Below are 18,145 nucleotides of genomic sequence, written 5' to 3' on the forward strand. Positions count from 1 at the left end.
AGAAAGCTGCCGCTCGAGTAATAATCTCCTTGAGCAGCAGAAAACTACAGCTCGCACTGTGCAAGATGCCGTTTTCAATGCTTGCACAGTGCCGGATGCTTGTCCGCACTGTGCAATCATTGAAAACGCATCTTGCACAGTGCGAACATGCTACTACGCAGCTCGCGTAGTGCTACGTGAAGTTCGCGTAGTGCGAAGTGCACTTCGTGTAGCGCTACTTCGCGAACTACGCCCACCCTTAACTAGGACATCATTCAAAGGATGGAACCCTTAAACCCCAACTCCGCCCCAGACACCCCTGGTAAACAGCCCTAAACAATGTGTGTTGTCATCTCATAATATCCAGCTGCAACTCACAGTAGCACAGTAAAGACACTCTCTAGAAACCTACTGTCATCGTTATACAACACGCATACCTGCAGCAATATCGCACAAGCAACAATTGCGTTCTTAAAAAAGGTTCTTAAAGAATTTATATTTGATCATATTTGACTTCCAAAATGTCAACACATTGTAGAAATGAAAGAAGGCTATGTTTGCTTTGGGCATACCCACACATTACCGTTCAACTAAGTTAGTTGGAGTGAACCCACAATGCTCTCCATTTCACAAATATAGGAGAACCATAAAGTCAATAAAGACAGAGCTTGAGGGGCTGGTGCAGTGTGTTTGCATGAACAGTTACTTGGCACCCAAACAAGAAAGACTTAGTGCCCGAATACTAGATTCGGCGGTGCAGGGGCAAGCGGTACGTCAAAGCAGTGCCCCGCACCTCCGAGACTGGCTGCCGCCTGCCCGACCTATTTCGACTTTAAAGTGGTCTGGCGGGCGGCGTGGTGGACCTAGGGCGGTGACTCTTTCAAAGGCAGCAGTGTATTTTTTGAAAAAGGCACTGCAATGGGAATGCCTCACAAGGTTCCTGCACAACATGGACTTAAAAGTCCATGCCGTGCACGAACTGTTGTGCATACACACAGGCGGGCACATGTTATATCCCCCTGTGTGCATTGACAAGCGCAGGAGGCGCAAGTGACCCTGTAGTGTCCCTTTTGTTTCTTCTCCTCCATGTTGTACAAGGAGGACGAACCTCCACGACACCGCCGGAGGAGAGGAAACTCGTAATATGCTTAGCCGGACCGCAGCGGTGCTGCCAAGCATATTGCGGCCTCCTGTCCGTCATGCGATCTCCAGAGAATGGCAGTTCATTGTCGGCGGTCCGATCCCCCAACTCGTAATGGGGCAGTTGGAACACCGGTGCAGCGGTGGCTGGACCGCCACTGCCACAGCCCTGGGAGTCTGCTGCTCCTTGGGCCGCCAGACTCTTAATTAGGGCCGAATTGTGATTTCTGAATTATTCAAATCTAAGGAAGGTCAGAGGGCACAAAGCAAGGATGGCATATTTACAGCAGTTATAGAGTGGTATGAAAGAGTTGACTATCATGGCGAATGGATGGATGAATGAAATATGCAAAGACATACACCACAGAGGGATCTTGGTGATAGGAGAGTGACAGGAAAAAGGAGCAAATAATAGCAGCGTTTTACAGATTATGGGAATTTATTGAACAAATAGGTCACAATTATCTTTGTATTATTACCAAAAGAAAGTTATATATTTTTTACACAAGATTTATAATCTGCAATTGCTCGGAAGACACTAGGTAGGTGGTTTCACATATACTGACAAATGCTACTTGTGCATGACAGTGGAAGTTAGTCTATGGCTCAGAAATACATCAAGTAGAGGCGCACATGCAAAATTGGAGACATTAAAATGTATAATGTGGCATAAACCACCTTCAGCAAACACCTGTCTAGTGGAAAACATTGCTCTCACATATAGATAAAACCCCCAGATCCCAAAAGTGTGTCTAGCGGTAACGGGTTGTATCAAAACCAGTCGTAGGTGAATCTCATGCAGTAAGACCACGCAATATATTTTTAACTGGAACACGAATTAAGAAGTCTTTTTTTATGTTTGACAATACCATAATTACCCTGTAGACCAGCAAATACTGGTTTGCAAGACCAATGCATTCCTCCTCCTGCAGCTTTTTATATCTCTTTTGGTGCCCGATTCTGTGGGCGGGTACAATTGTTCAGAAATAACTATTTTCATCTAAATGGAGGATGAGATGTGGAAATGTTGGTTCTACCATATGGTTTGTATCAATGTCATAGGTTGTCAAAAAATGCTATAGGAATGTGACGGCATCCTGCATCTTTTAACTTACAATATGGTATGACCATTACAAAGTAATCCGAAAACACAACAGGGGTTTTTTGACGATTGTCCATGCAGGCAGTGGAAATAACTATTGTCTGTCATGCATTTAAGGAGGTGATCATTTTTACAGAGGTCACTTAATTAGGGATACAATATAATTCGTCAAGTTAATTGAAGAGATGTCAACAATCCCCTGAAGCCATTCCAGTACAACCATTTCCACCAAAGTATAAACGTATTTTCAGTATTGTAGACTTTAATTTTACTCTACAATTAAAATATTGTTTACGGCCTTAACCTCATTTTCCTTTTGAATGGAAAATCCAATTTTAGTCAGGGTGGATTAATCCTGCCATAGGTTACCCCGAAGTACTCGCAATCAATTAATCATATTTATTTTATTTTATTAAGTCCTTTATCTGACACTTGAGACTTTAACCGCTGAGAGACTGTGCGGACAGACAATCACCTTCTGAGCCTGACTAGTTACAGAAAGGTAGAATTTGGTGTATCCTGGCTTATGAATAGCTGAGTCGACTTGCCATGGGAGTGGGAGTACAGCACATGTAACCTTTATAGGACTCACCACCAGTACTACAGAAGACATATCTTCACATACCTTCTTTACATTCAAGTAAATCCAACAAATGCTTTAGTGTGATGTCTATATTCGCATCCAAAAGACATTGGCAGACACACATTATTTACATCCGGTGTACACAGTTGCCAATTCTAGCATCAAGTTATACATGTTATTCTAAAATTGACCTTTTAAAACACAATTTGCTGTTTATATTACTGTATGATAGGCATTGTGCTCACATTGATGTGAACATTTCCATCGGTGGGATATTTAATGCAGATTATAGCTTATCAACATTTTAAATTACCTCTCTAATTAGAATTACAGGGCTATAGATAGATCAACGTAAAGCTATCGTTCACCATTGTATTCAGTCTTTTTCCTCCTGTATTTGTTCCAAAGCAGCTAAAAATGCAGAGCACTGCAAACCTGGACAAAACTGGAGCTCACATTCAAGGGAATTACACCGGTCTTTGGTCAGTTCACAGCATCCACAGCCAAGAGTCACAGGTTTGGACTTCAGTAACACAATCCTAACAAACTAGTCACTTATCTTCTGTAATGCTCTTTCTATTGGATACTATATTTATTAGCAGATTTCTAGATCTGCTCCTATCACAATCCGACAGAATCGTTGAAAGCGGACCTGTTATGACAACCTCCATCCACAACTTATCCTAATAGCTGAATCACCCATGTAGTACCCAGATTAGTGGAGACAGCCCAGATTCACAATTCTTTCAGTAGCAGTAACACAATACCCTGAATGCTTCACAAATTCTCACAGTACCGTCTGAATTCATTCACAAAATTCAGCTAGAATTAATACATACATCCCAGATCAACAACATGCATATTCAGACTGAAGAGGAGGTTCTCTTACCAGTTCTCTAGGTCTCATGTTGTAGAGAATTCTTTCTGCATTCTCACTGTCATGCCTGCTTTCCATGATTGCCAACAGAAGCTTCGAAGCATTGTTCTGTAGACAGAAGTTCACATTAAATTAGAAATATTGGAATGTGTTTTTATCACCAACAGCACTATATTTAAATGCAGGTACTAAAATAATGAAATGACAACTTTCCAATAATGCATACTTTCAATATTAATGAATTGTAAAAAAGAATGATTTCATATATGGGATAAAATACCCCCTGCTGTAAACTGAAAGGATATTGCAAATTACCAAAGAGTTCCATGACCATACACAGGAATGAGGCAGAAGGTCGAGCTCCTTTATAAGGTCATGAACTCTGCGGTGACACTCAATATCCTTCTAATGTGTAGCAGGGAGTACTTTATTCCTTAAAATACATTGTCACACCATAACCCTTCCCACAAACCACTTATATCCCTAGTATGGTGCTCTTTGATGTGAAAGAGAAAATTGAATGTGAAGGGGTGGCGTAAAGGCTAAGTTTGATGAATGTTCCCAGCACAGGCAATATATGGGGGCAGAGGATGGCAACAGAAAAACCTCAAGTTCTGGTAGGCTTGGGACCATTAAAGAGGCATTGATTTGGGACCATTAAAGAGGCATTGATCTGGAGCCTATCAACTCACCTCCTAGGGCCCAAGATGAGGAGTGTGAGAAATTGGGTTGTTGGTTGAGCGGGGGGTGAAACCCTACCCAAGCAACAGCCACAATCCTTGTGAGGGTGAATAACAAAAAGTTAATAAGTTAACCTATGCTTTACCCTCTGGTAACTTGGCACAAAAGCAGTCAAGCTTAACTTAGAGGCAATGTGTAAAGCATTTATGCAGCACTAAAACAGCAATGAAGTGAAAATACAACACAAAAAAAATCCCACACCAAAGTAGAAAAATAGAGTAACCTTTGATAAATCATTTGACACCAAAACGACAAAACCCAACCAATAGAACCGGGGATATGCAATAAAAAAAATGTATGGTAAGAAGAGAACGTAAAAGTGCAAAGCCCCCCTCGCAATTATCTGGTCATGCAAGGCCAGATTAAAGTCACAAGTTCAGACCGACTGGGATATAGTGTGGGCGGTATACCGGGACCAGGTTAGTCCAGCTGAACAAGTTACCTTTTAAAGTCCAGCGCGCAAAGTGCAATTAGTGGTGGAGGAGGCGGCAAGAAGCATGGACAGCATCTCAGATGGTTGATGCTGGTGATCGCTGTAGTGTGAAGGATCAGGTTCACCAGGGCTTTGCATTGGGGTTTGGCATAGGTGGCAAGATATTGGTGTGAACACGCGGTTTGCGGATACGAAGAACCAAACATTGCAGGATTTCTACTTTTCTTCAAGGAGGAGCTCAAACAGGTTTTACACTAAGGATCCAGGATGTGGGAAGCACCTCTTGGGGATCAGGAACTAACTCCAGCAGAAGCCAACAGGGGTCAGCCAGATCCAGAGAAGCAAGTCAGCTGTGCAGTTGCAGAGAGGCCTCTGGAGCTTGTAATGTACCTATAGCTCAGAAAAGGATGTCAGTCAGCTAACCCTTGGAATCATTTCAGCCTGGGATGAAGGTTGCAGGGCCAGTCATTCTTCTTAGACAGCAGGGCAGGCCTCAAGTAGCAGGGCAGTCCTCCGACAGCGCAGCAGTCCTCCTTTTTTAGTAATCACATATTCAGGAATTTACTGAAGAGTGGGGTTGAGGGTCTGATTTTTGTTATTATATCTGTTGCCCACATTGAGCAGAAGACACTTCTGGAGTCTTCACCCTACAGAAGTGTCTGGAACTTCCTGCCTCCTTGCCCTGGTCCCAGCCTGTCTGTGGACACAGTAGGCTACTATCAAATCCTTTGGTGTGAGCTGAAGCAGTGTCTTTGAAGTGTAAGTGTGACAGCTCCCCCACGCCCATCAAGTCAGCCAACACCCAGACTATTGTGTGGCAATCTGGGAGGGATACACAAAGGCCAACTGCCACCTACATCTAGTCATGTGTACCAAATGGTTAGGACAAGAAAATGGCAACTTTCTAAAAGCGGCATTTTCACAAGTGTGACCAAAAATCTGAGTTTACCAATGAAGAGACGTTTACATTACAATGCCTCACACACCACACATGACATTCCTACCTGCTCCCACACAAAAGTTATCACTTATTAAATGTAATTAGGTGACTCAATGTTAACCTATGGGAGAGGTAGGCCTTGCAATAGTGAAAAACAACTTTTGGAGTTTTTCACAACCTGGACAAACTTAGAAGTGCATGTCCAACGCTTTAAATATAACGCAACCTGCCATATGGGCTGTTTAGGGCCTACCCATGGGGGTTACTTATGTGCATTAAAAAGGAAGGTTTTAGCATAGCAACATATTTATTTTGCCAGGTCAAAATGGCCGTTTAAAACTGCACACACAGGCTGCAATGAAAGGCCTGAGACAAGTTTTAAATTGGGTGGCACAATAAGTGCTGCATGCCCACTAATAGCATTCCATGTACCAGCTGTGTGTTTAAGGTATACCACTTTACTAAGGACTTACAAGTAAATTAAGATGCCTATTGAGACTAAGCCAATTTTATCATGTTTAAAGGAGAGAGCACAAGCACTTTATTGCAGGTTAGCCGTGGCAAATAGCACAGAGTCCTAAAACAAACAAAAAACAATAAAAATGAGCAAAACAGGAGGGGTGAAGGCATAATGTTTGGAAGTGGCTCTGCAGAGGGGGCCAAGTTCAACAAGGAAATTCAAAGTTATGGGGCCTGATAGCATGGGAAGGAAAATATTGGAGGTTATTTGGGGGCCACAATAAGCGGTTTTTATCATATGTAGTATGGCAATGTTTGTGGGGAGAGGCGAATGGTTGAAAAGGGATTTGGCATATTTTGTTGATACAATATTTCAAATCTGATTGTGTCGGCAAAACCAAAAATCCAATAAAATGGGTTATAAAAAAAAATGAAATATCTAGTGCATGATTAAACACACTAAAAAGCAGTTAGATATTTGTTTTAAAAAGATATTGTATTCAGTTTAGTACAATTTAGATTTTAAAAGCGTAGTTTAGAAACATGCAAAGTCTATTTTATTTATTAATTTATTAAAGTTTTATACAGAGCGAACATGACCTGTGAGGGTATCGGAGCGATTTACAAATGGTTGGAAATAAGAAAACAGGGAAGCAAAGAAAAACATAATCAAGAGAGGTACACAAGGATAAATAAAATAAGTTCACAAATAGAGGAAAGTAGTATCTCCATAACATACGGCAAAACAATAGAGATGGACCGAGAGTCTAGCAATAAACGTGGGTGCTGATCTTGAGATGAATTGTATGCATCTTTCCTATAATTACCGAAGGCATGTAGCCATAAATATCTAATTTCCACTGTTTATCTAGAAAAAAAGAGCACAAGAAGGAAAATAAATGTTTGCTTTTTGTTTTTTTAAAGTGCAGCTTTAATTATGTTCTATGACCTGCCTTTCCCGTTGGGGGGGGGGTGGCTCTAGCAGCACGCTCGCAGATGCTTGAACTCAACTGTAATAACTTATTAAAATGGAATGGCTCTGTAATTCCTTTATTACAAACCAATAGGTGTGTCACAAGTTGTATGTGATCAGTAAAATAGAGGCAGTTTTTTTACAGAGATTGCAGACTCCGACATATTATAAACAACCACAATACAACAACAATCTTACTTATGAACCTATGATATTCCAACTCACATCTGTTATTTTCACTCAGCAATAACTGCTAAATTGCCAAAAATATAACAGAACGAAGCCTAGTGCAATCAAACACAATATTATTTTTGGTATTTTTACATTTTTTATATTATTTCACCTTGAATCATCAGGGTCAGAATAGGACATGAAATAGGATTGGGTAGCAAAATAACGTTGAAAGCTAAAAATGGATCCATTGTTTGCAAATTGGGGCAGTTTTGAACTTGTAGAGACTCCCTGTGTAAGTGTTTTGCAAAATATGGAAAACTACATGGATTTGAGCTTGCTGCAAACAATGTTTCTTTAAATATCAGGGAATCAACAGGAAAACCCCGCCACCAGACCATAAAACAGGCCCACAACCAGCTATAAAAAACAGACCCACACACTCACCTGCCAAGACCAGCCCATCCAACCATGTGAATCATTGATTACAGTCTACCTTTCTCATAGACAGGTTCTATGGATGCTCTCCTGCACAGCCTTGCTAATGTAGTACCCCCCCGCATCGTCATTACATCCCTTCGAGCTAACACATGCCACTCTCTGCACTTCTCTATGAGATTCACCACTGTTGTCAAGTACACATGGGTCGCCCATCATTCAAGATTCCATCATTAACTGTAATTTCCTTTCATTGACCTCTGACCTGATTGCCCACATCTAGAAGCTTGTTTGCTCCATCTTCATACCATCCACTTGCCATGGTAATATTTTTGTTCAGCAAACCCAACTACCACTAACAACAGCATCACCATGTTCCTCTGTCCTCGCTTACTGGGATATTAATGCAAGCTTCCTTTCACGCTTCCCCATTGGCTCTCAGTTTCATTGGCTGAGATGCATTTTTCTTGGCGTCCCTATGCAACCAGACAATATTGGGTTTCATTGTAACAACTGTGGTTATTTAGCACTAGTAATCTGAGGTCCACAATACTTACACACTCACAATTAATAACCACGCACGTTAATGTCACATAGACTTCTGCACGAAGCAATTTCGAGCAGCCAAGAATTACTTAAGAAGGTTATATGAGATGGTTTGGAATGCAGTTAACACAGCAGTAAATGTTTCAATGCTCTTGGACTCCAAACCCGAAGGAGTCATAGGGAATGAAATGTAGATTAACCTTACCAGTTGAAGCCTGAGCCACTAAGCCCTTTGGGGTAGTTTTTGGTGAGAAAATCAGCATTGACAGCAATAACAGTCAATAAGTTTAATGTCCAATGAGTTCTATATTTTCTAAAGACAAGGACTTTAATACACATACATACAAAATACTATAAACACAATTAGCATTTCTAACAGAAAGAGATGTCTCCAGCATCTTTCTGGTGAGAGACCTGACCTCAAACAGTACTATAGGTTTTAAGCACTAACTTGATAGAGGTTACAGATAATACTGGGGACAATAACTCACGCCACTCTATGAAAAATGTAGATGAAACCCCTGCAAAACTGCTTGAATCAATGGGCAATAGTGCTATAACCAGGGACCAGGACAGCGCTAAAACTCCAAGGGCTACAGGAGGTAAGATGTTACATGAGGCAATAAATGCGGAGCCTGCTCTTTTGTCAATAGCTAATGCAGCTGATGAAGCCGATCACAATACTGACTCAGGTGCTGGCTCCCCCACACCGACTACTCAAGCGCTGAGCTCAATAACTAACTCAGTGATTAATATCAGCATAAGTCCTACGCAGTCTGAAACTTTGTTTTTGGAAATTCCTTCCTCTGATCCAGGGGCGTCTACCAAATCTGCTGAGCTCGGGGGGGTAAGAGCTGAAGGTAGTGATAATGCTGATAATATTGACGGGACTGAAACAGATGAGGAGTATGTCGACCTTAATGACCTTAATGATCCTGGGAATAATATATCTGGCCCGGTTAAAGAAAAAACTATTAATATCAAAAAGCTGAGAGGTAAAACCAAGAGCAAACCCAAAAAGACTATTAACAAATCCAACCCAAATACTATGAAAGCAATAATAGAAAATAGCCCTATCAGACAATGGGTACAAGCAAAGGGCGGTGTTAAATCAATGGCTTTGTGACTTTCAGGTAATAGCCCCAGTGATTTAGGTGCTCCAACTAACGTCGTAACACCTTCTGATTCCATGATAGAAACATCTGGAGCAATGTCTGCTAACCAACTACTAGTCAGTATCGCCACCGCTGCTCCGAATGTAGAAAAATCAACGGCTCTGACGGATGTGGCGATGGGGAGGGGATTAGAAGGTCAAGAATTAACTGGCTTTGGGAAAGAAACTTTAAAGAAACCCATCAGTTGTGGGCCAACTATATTACAATCAGCTTCTCTGTCAGCTACAACATCTATGTGTGATACTCCGATATCACCACAAACTAACGATACTCACAATACTCTAGCACAAGATAAAGAAGGTACTGCTAGAATAGCTAAAGATGGCATAGAGGTGGCCTCAGCAATAGAACCAATAGAACTAATAAAAGATACTACTTCCGGAGGATTGGACAACCCGTCGATCTCATCGGTAGACTGGACCCTTCAAAGGGAGGTGTCTGCATCTTTCCAGACAATATTACAACTGCTTAACGAGCAGAAACAAGAAGCTAAGATCCATTACCAACAAATGAGGGAGGATAACAATAAGACTCAAATATCCCTGCAAGAGATGTCTTGCAAATTGGCGACTGTCTCACAAGACGTGGAGGAGCTACAGCAAAGAGTGGATCTTACGGAGCAAAAGACACAATGTTCTGAAACTGCTGTAAATAAACATTCTTCTCAAATACTCCAGATTCAAGCTAAGCTGGAGGACTTAGAAAATAGGCAACGGAGGCAGAACCTACGCGTTTTTGGTATTGCAGAGGGTTCAGAGGGCGCTGACCCTAGGGCTTTTATTACTCAATTATTCCAGAAAGCCTTTCCTGACCTATCAGATTGGGATTGGGACTCCCAGATTCAACGCGCTCATCGTCTACCTTTAGTGCAAAGGAATAAGAGCACTAATTTTCCTCGTCCAATCCTGATCTGTGTAGGTAACTTTTTGCTTCGTCAAGCTATCTCGATAAAAGCACGGCCAAATACCCCAGTTACTATTGATTCAGTTAAATTTTTTGTTAGATCTGATTTATGCAAACTTTCTTTGGAACGACGATGGAAACTGAAACAATTTATTGATCCTATTAAGGAATTGGGGTGCCAAGTTTTTCTTCAGGAACCAGCCAAACTGAAAGTAATCAAAAATGGCCGGTCTTATTTTTTTTTGGAAGAACATGAGGTTGAGTCTGCCATGGCTACCTGGAGATTGGAAAAATGAACTGGCTACTGACTTTTGATTATGCTATGTTTCTTTGACCCCTCTTATGAGTACATATATGAGTACATATATTAATTTACCCATAAGACAGGTCTGATTGGTTTGGGTCGGCAGTATTCGTTTCCTTTAGATGTTATCAACTGCTAAAAGTACGGCGTTTAAATTTAGTATCCATGCACGCCCGGATCTTAAAAGCGGCTATTTCCGCTCTTTTGGCTGCCAACATAGCAGCAGCCAGGTTAAGGAGGGGACCCACAGGTAACTATTGGGTGGGGGGAGGTTTGGGCAGAACGCGGGGAGGGGGAGGGGAAGGGGATGACGCACCTTGGGATAAAAAATGCATCAAAAGGCACCAAAATTACAAAATTTACAAAACCAAAAGGAAAAATAATGTCGTTGTGATATATTGTTTGATTAACTATAGAGGTCATATAGGTTATGATATATATAATTTCAAATGTATCAAATAAAATGTTTAGTTTGGAATGTCTCGGGTCTAAATAATAGAATTAAGCGGAGCCTTGTATACGAGGAGCTTAAGATGTATAACCCTCAAATAGCGGTTATTACAGAAACTCATATAGCTTACAAGGATAGACATTTACTTAAGCAGTTAGGATATGATATTATAGTTTGCACTGAATTCAATGCTTCAATCCGGGGAGTAGCAATAAGGCTTTAAATGTGAGTTGATAAAGACGCATACTGATAAAGCCGGCAGATGGGCCATAGCACAAATAAAATTAGGCAGTCGCAAATATACAATTTGCGGGGTATATGCGTCAAATCAAGATGAACCTATAATTTTTGATCAAATCAATATGGAACTACTTGAATGGGATGGGGAATACATGGTGCTGGGTGATTTTAATTGCATTATGAATTATAATTTGGATACTACTCGGAAAAACTCCTTTCAGAGAATGAGGAAAACTAGAGCTGCAATTTTGGATTTAGCTGCTATTCATCTCTTAAAAGATGCTTGGAGATGCTTAAACCCTAAAATAGCTGGCTATACATATTATTCTGCAGCTCATAAGTTATACTCACGCTTGGATATGATTTGGGTCTCAGATTTTATTTTTGATAAATGCTCAATGGCTATATATCCAAGGGTGACTTCGGATCATAATCCGATTTCTTTAAGTTTTGATGCTGCATCCGAAGAATTTTCCCCTCGACTCTTTTCGTTCCCAAGATATCTGTTCGCCGACTCTGTATTTATAGATCAACTTAAAGAGCATATAAAAGAATTTATTGACATAAACATACATTCTAGCTTATCATTGATAGTTTGGGATGCTTGTAAAGCAAGTATTCGAGGATTCACACAGCAATTTATCTGGCGACAAAATAAGGAACGCCGAAAGTTACAGGAAGACAGGCTTGGAAAAATCCGCGACATTGAACTTCAAGTGGCAGAAGCACTTTCTGGTGGGGCATTGAACATAGATGCACTTAATCTTAAACTAATTGAACATAAAACTGCATTAAAAGAGGTCCTTAGGGTTAAGAGTGTTCACAAATTAAAGAAATATCAACTTGATCAATATGAAAGTGGGGACAAAATTGGTAAGCTTCTGGCCTACAAAGTTGCTGAAGATCGCTCTCAGAACATGGTTAAAGAGATTAAAGGGGATAATAATCAACTACTCTGCGATTCTAAATCAATACTACAACAATTTGCTTCTTTTTATCACAAGTTATATACACCCGAGAATGCTATCTCAGATGATAGTATTAAGAACTATATAGAGTTAAATATGGTTAAAAAACTAGCGCCAGAACAATCTTTACAATTAGCGGTTGATATTGCAGCTTCAGAAATTAGGGATGCCATTAACTCCCTAGCAACCGGTAAGGCCGTAGGGGAGGACTCTATTCCTTTGGAACTATATAAATGCTGCATGGAGGAATTGATACCTTTACTGACTGATGTGATCCGCGCTATTGGCAATGGTCAACAAGCTCCCAAAACTTGGAATCTAACTCAAATTATCTTCTTCTTAAAAAAGGGTAAACCTCCACAAGAGAGAGGATCTTATAGGCCAATTTCGCTTATCAACTGCGATGCGAAAATCTTCGCCAAAATATTAGCTAGGAGGTTGGCGCCAGTAATGTCTCAGCTTGTTTCTTGTCAACAACATGGATTCATTCCAAAAAGAGACACTACAGCTCACATCAACATGGCCATTTCTGCTTTTGATGCTGCACGGATTCAATCCGCCCCACTCGGGATGATTTTATTGGATGCAGAAAAAGCATTCGACCGAGTGGGGTGGGATTTCCTGTGGGGGGTCTTACAAGCATTCGGTATTAAAGGTCAAATTCTGAAATGGATACGATCGCTTTATGATACCCCTACGGGTAAGGTATCTTATATGGGAAAATGCTCTCCTATATTTCCAATCAAGAGGGGGACAGGACAGGGGTGTCCTTTATCACCCCTGCTTTTTGCTTTAGGTATAGAACCCTTCTTAATTGCACTGCAACGCCAAGCTTTAATTTGCCCTTTTTTCAATGGCCTAAATAAACTTGATATCACTGTGTATGCGGATGATATCGCAGTTTTCTCCTCTGATGTCGCTCAAGCAATGAAAGGTATTTTAATTGAAGCTGGTAAATATGGTCTAGTTTCTGGATATAGACTCAACACTAATAAAACGCAAATTGTTATGAATTACCACTCGCCTTCCCCCATCACAGGCATATGTGGTGTCGCAACTTATTTGGGCATTAAAATTTCCTCGAATATTGACTCCATTGTAGCATTAAATTATGAATCATTGCTAAAAGAGACTGCTATGCAATTTAAGAAATGGCATAAATTGCCATTAAGTATCATCGGTCGAATAAATTTAATTAAAATGAAAATCTTGCCTAAGTACTTATATTTATTCCGAGCGATTCCCCTACGGGTCAATAATTCGTACTTCTCTAGATTAGAGGGGAATATTAGTAGTTTTATATGGGGGTACAAAAAAGCCCGACGTGCTGTTTCTTTACTTAAATTTCCTTTCAACCAAGGTGGATTGGCTCTCCCCGATTTTAAGCTCTATTATTGGTCGTCTTTCTTGATTCGTCTTCGCAGTTTAATAGTTAATGATAAATGTTTTTATTTTCACAAATTCTTACTCGGACAGGATGTTAATATGTTTCTGTATAGGCTAAATGACCCTAACTATTTTAAAAGGGTTAAATTCAAGACGGTACGTGATACTGTCCATATCTGGCGTTCTATCAAGTCTAAGTGTAATGTTTCACATCTACATAGTAAAACTCCCTTGTGGGGCAATCCGGGCTTCCCCTCAATTTTTCATGACACCTCTTGCCTAATATTCGCAGATTCTGGCATTAGACTTTTGGGAGATGTATATGATCATTGGGGATTTATGGCATTTGAACAAATGAAGCTATGTTATAATCTACCTGAACTGGCCAGGTTTAAATATTATCAGATCAAGGACTATTTGGTGAGGAAATTAGAACTCACAATGGTAGGAGATTCCTCCCTCTGGGACTGTCTCTACAGAGAGGTAGACAAATCTATGATTAGCTTGGGATATAAGATTCTTTTTGGCTTTAACATTAATGATGTAGCTAAGTTAACCGAGAAATGGAATAAAAAATTGGCTTTGATCCTACCATCTGACCTAGTTCCTTCATCTTTTAAAAGTTTGAATCTGGCAGTTCAATCTTCTAGCTTAAAACTGCAAATGTTTAAAACCATTTGTCAATTATACCATACTCCCGAGAGAATTCTTAAATGGACAACAAATAACAACTTTGGGGATCGTACGAAATGTCCTAAATGCGATTTGAGCGGTGCTGATATTATCCACATGTTCTTTTCTTGCTCTCATCTCAAGGATTATTGGGATGGTATAACTAAGGTGGTTTCTGATAGACTTGGTCAAAATATCGTATTATCACCCTCTGATGTTCTGGTGGGTATTTGTGGAGGCACTGCACTTAGGGACTTGTTGAATATCTTAATTACCTGTGCAAGACTTACTATTGCTAGAGTCTGGATTAAAAAAAACCCGCCTACGGTTATGGAATGGTGGAGCCTAGTCAAGGAAACATACAATATGGAGGTTGCACTTGCTGCTTCAAGGGGTATACAAGCTAAACTCAAAGTTGACCGAATATGGGGTTTGCTTATGGCGGAATAATAACATATGGCATTGCCGGAAGTGTTTCTTCTATAGTATGGAACAATTTTTCTCTCTGTTTCATCTCTTTTTCTTTCTGTATGACCCCTTCTATGTTTATTACTTATGGAATATATAATGTTCTTGTATAGAAATCGACTAATTCTGTTAATGATGAACTTTTTTTTTCTGCTCTTGTACTTTTCATGTGTCCATTTGATGCAAATAAAGATATTAAAAAAAAAAAAAAAAAAAAGAAACCCCTGCAAATCCTCTGCTGTGAAATCACAGCACTATGCCAAGGTGCCTCTCCAACACTGTTCAACAGAAAAACATTAGCAGTTTCAGAAATAAATTTGAAAGACCAAAGTAGGTCAATGGATTAAAGTTGTAGTGATTTGGGGGCCCTTTTGTAATGAGTTTTTTATAAGGTTCCTTTATATAGTGAATTGGTTTGATGCACCTACTTTGACATATTGCATTGAATCCGCAGACTACCTTTCGATGCATCACCTAATGAGCAGCAGCATCAAATCTGTTAAAAGAGCAATCTCCTTTGGGTGCTTCTTGATGGTGTCTGGTAAGGTTACTGGGATTCTGTTGATGGTGCCTAGTGTTGGGGCGCAGATCACTGTACTCACAATTTTCAATTGGTGGGGGCACCCATTAAGGACACCAAACACACCAAAATTAAAAAGTTACTTACCTTTGGTAATGCTCTTTCTGATAAATACATGAACTGCAGGCTCCTCAACTTCGAATGCTCCCCAGATGTCAGACTGAATCCAGAATCTTTTTCCAGCAATTGTAGCAGGGATTCTGCTCCTACACAGTACTGTGCATAGAGACTTGGAACCTCAGTGAATTAGGGTGTGCCAAAACTCACCTTAGTACCCAACATCCCCTACCAGACTAGCATCAGTGTCTCATTGGCTCTTCCATAACACCAATGATTAGACAACCCAGAACATGGAACTTAGATTACCTCAGGCAATGTGGAACACATGAACTCTCTTTCATTATACTATCATACCAGTCCAAAACAGGGAGTAAATGAAGACATGTGCAAGTTTGAAATGTTTATTTCTAATGCCGTCCTCTCATGCGCAGTATCTTAGCTAATACAAGCAGACATATTATCAGCAACAAGATTATCAGCATAGTTACTATTCCATAAAATACAAAGAGAGAAAGTATGTTATAATGCTAAATGGAAATGGGTTTAAAATATACCTATATTTCACCCTCCCTTGCTAGTAGGTTATTTTATATCTTTTTTGTTTTTTTTTATATCTACAGAAGGTCTCTTGAGATTACAAAGGCGGCCCCATACCTCTGCTACTAGCAGAAATGGATCACATCAGATTCTGCACCAGCTCTCAGCATGCGAATGTTCTCCAAGTGTGTGTGATCATGCCTACGCAGTGCATTATTAAACGCGCCAAAATCAGAGGTGGGCAAAGCTGCATATATGTTATGTTTAGAACGTGCGCTGATCAGTCCGAACAACAACCACTGTGTTGAAATAACCTTGAAGACCTTGGCAATCACTGTTCAGACAAAGCTTACCAAGCAAGGCTGCTAATATAGAAAAACATATTATTCTTGTGTGAAGCAAAACACTCTGCTAAACTCTAAACATTTATTATAATGTGTGCCGTGTGCAAAAGGCAGCAGAAAGGAAAAATGGCGTTTAAACTTCTAATAAGCTCATGTCAACTTAACACAATGTGTACGCAAGGCTCAGCCCCATGACACAATTCTTCCACTTGGTGGTGCTGAGCAGATCTGTGCCGGCTCTGTACAGCCTCGGAAGGGAAAAAGTGGAGCAGCATATAAACCAAGCCCTGCACACTATCAGTTTCTTGTTCATCTCTTTCCATGCCCTCAGATATAAAATGTGAACAATTATTTGAGCATGTGAACAGATTTCTAATATGAAGCATTTTTATGTTAAAAAAGAGGCCACTCCACAGAACAAGGTGGTAGGAAGGCAGTGAGAAATCTACTGTCAGAGTATCAATCCATAAAGAGTGTTATTATCTGTTCCAAAACCTAGATGGCATCAGATAGATTTCTTTTGTACTGGGCCCACATGAACTTTAGATTTCATTATTTGCATGTGTTACCTGGCATTGTGGACCAGGAAGATGTATGATGCTGTGAGGCTAAGAAGTCTCAGAGCTCCTTTCACAGAGACCAGGCTCAAATATCAGGATCATAGCCCAAATGTCATTGATTGATTGCGGCAGAGGGAAGGCTTTGAAATGCACTGCATCTGTATATTTCCAATTAATGGCAGCCTCTGTGAAGGAATCAGGTGCAAATTTGACTTGTTGATTGTGAACTTCAACAACTTCAAGAGGTTCGCGGTCATCTGTAGGTGGTCTATGACTGACTATGGATAGCCCTCTCTCAACAGCCAGTGGTCTAGGCAGTGAACAATTGCATCCCCGCTCATCCTCAGAAGGTGTGCCACAGTCACAAACAGGACATTTCTGAACACCCAATGAGTGTTCATAAAGCTGAAGAGGAGCACTGCAAACTGAAAATGTTCCTGGGCGATATTAAACCATAGATGTCTTTGGGATTGCATGACTGGTACATGGAAATATGCATCATGAAGGTCCAAGGATACCATCTAGTCCCCAAAGTGCGGAGCTGAGTTAGCATGGGAATTTTGAATTTGCCCTTGCAGAGGTAGGCATTTAGATGTCAATGCTCCAAAACAGGCCAGTGGCCCGGCCCTTTTTTATCCCAAGGAAACAATGAGAGTTGTTACCACTATGTCCTCTTTCTCTATCCAGAACTCTAAAATGTACCTGTGGAGATCAATACTCATATCTCCTGTAACAGAATGGACAGGTGCTCCTCGGGAAAGTCAGATATAGAGGGAAGATTTGGCAGAGCAAAAAGAAAGGGAAAGGCATAGCCATGCTGAACAATTTTTATGACATTTCTGTAGGACAAAGTGAATTGCCACCCAGGGAGGAAATGCTGAATTCAGTCCCTCACAGAACGGGTCTGTGCCGGTAAGGGCAAAGCAACTTAGTGGATGTAGCTGCAGGGAAAAAGGACTTGGAGTACTGGTGCCCCTCTCGGCCTGAGCTGTGCCTTTCAGACCCACATCCTAGGCATAGAAAGGACTGGGGTAAAATCAGTAACAACTGTCACTGTCTATACGCCAGCACCCTGGAGGAGCATTGAAATTTTCTTTACTGATGTGGGACCTGCT

General features: G+C 40.6%; 1 protein-coding gene across 3 annotated transcripts in view; it reads right to left on the bottom strand.

Moving 5' to 3' along the window:
* Window positions 1–18,145, bottom strand: part of ITPR2 (inositol 1,4,5-trisphosphate receptor type 2) — a 1,735,249-nt gene that overhangs the window by 399,977 nt on the left and 1,317,127 nt on the right. For all 3 annotated transcript variants that reach the window (XM_078674117.1, XM_078674116.1, XM_078674118.1), the window contains one exon: window positions 3,694–3,789. In XM_078674117.1, the coding sequence (XP_078530243.1) occupies window positions 3,694–3,789 (96 nt within the window). The remainder of the gene's footprint in view (window positions 1–3,693; window positions 3,790–18,145) is intronic.

This window comes from Lissotriton helveticus, chromosome 1_1 (assembly GCF_964261635.1).
Source record: "Lissotriton helveticus chromosome 1_1, aLisHel1.1, whole genome shotgun sequence".
NCBI lineage: Eukaryota > Metazoa > Chordata > Amphibia > Caudata > Salamandridae > Lissotriton > Lissotriton helveticus.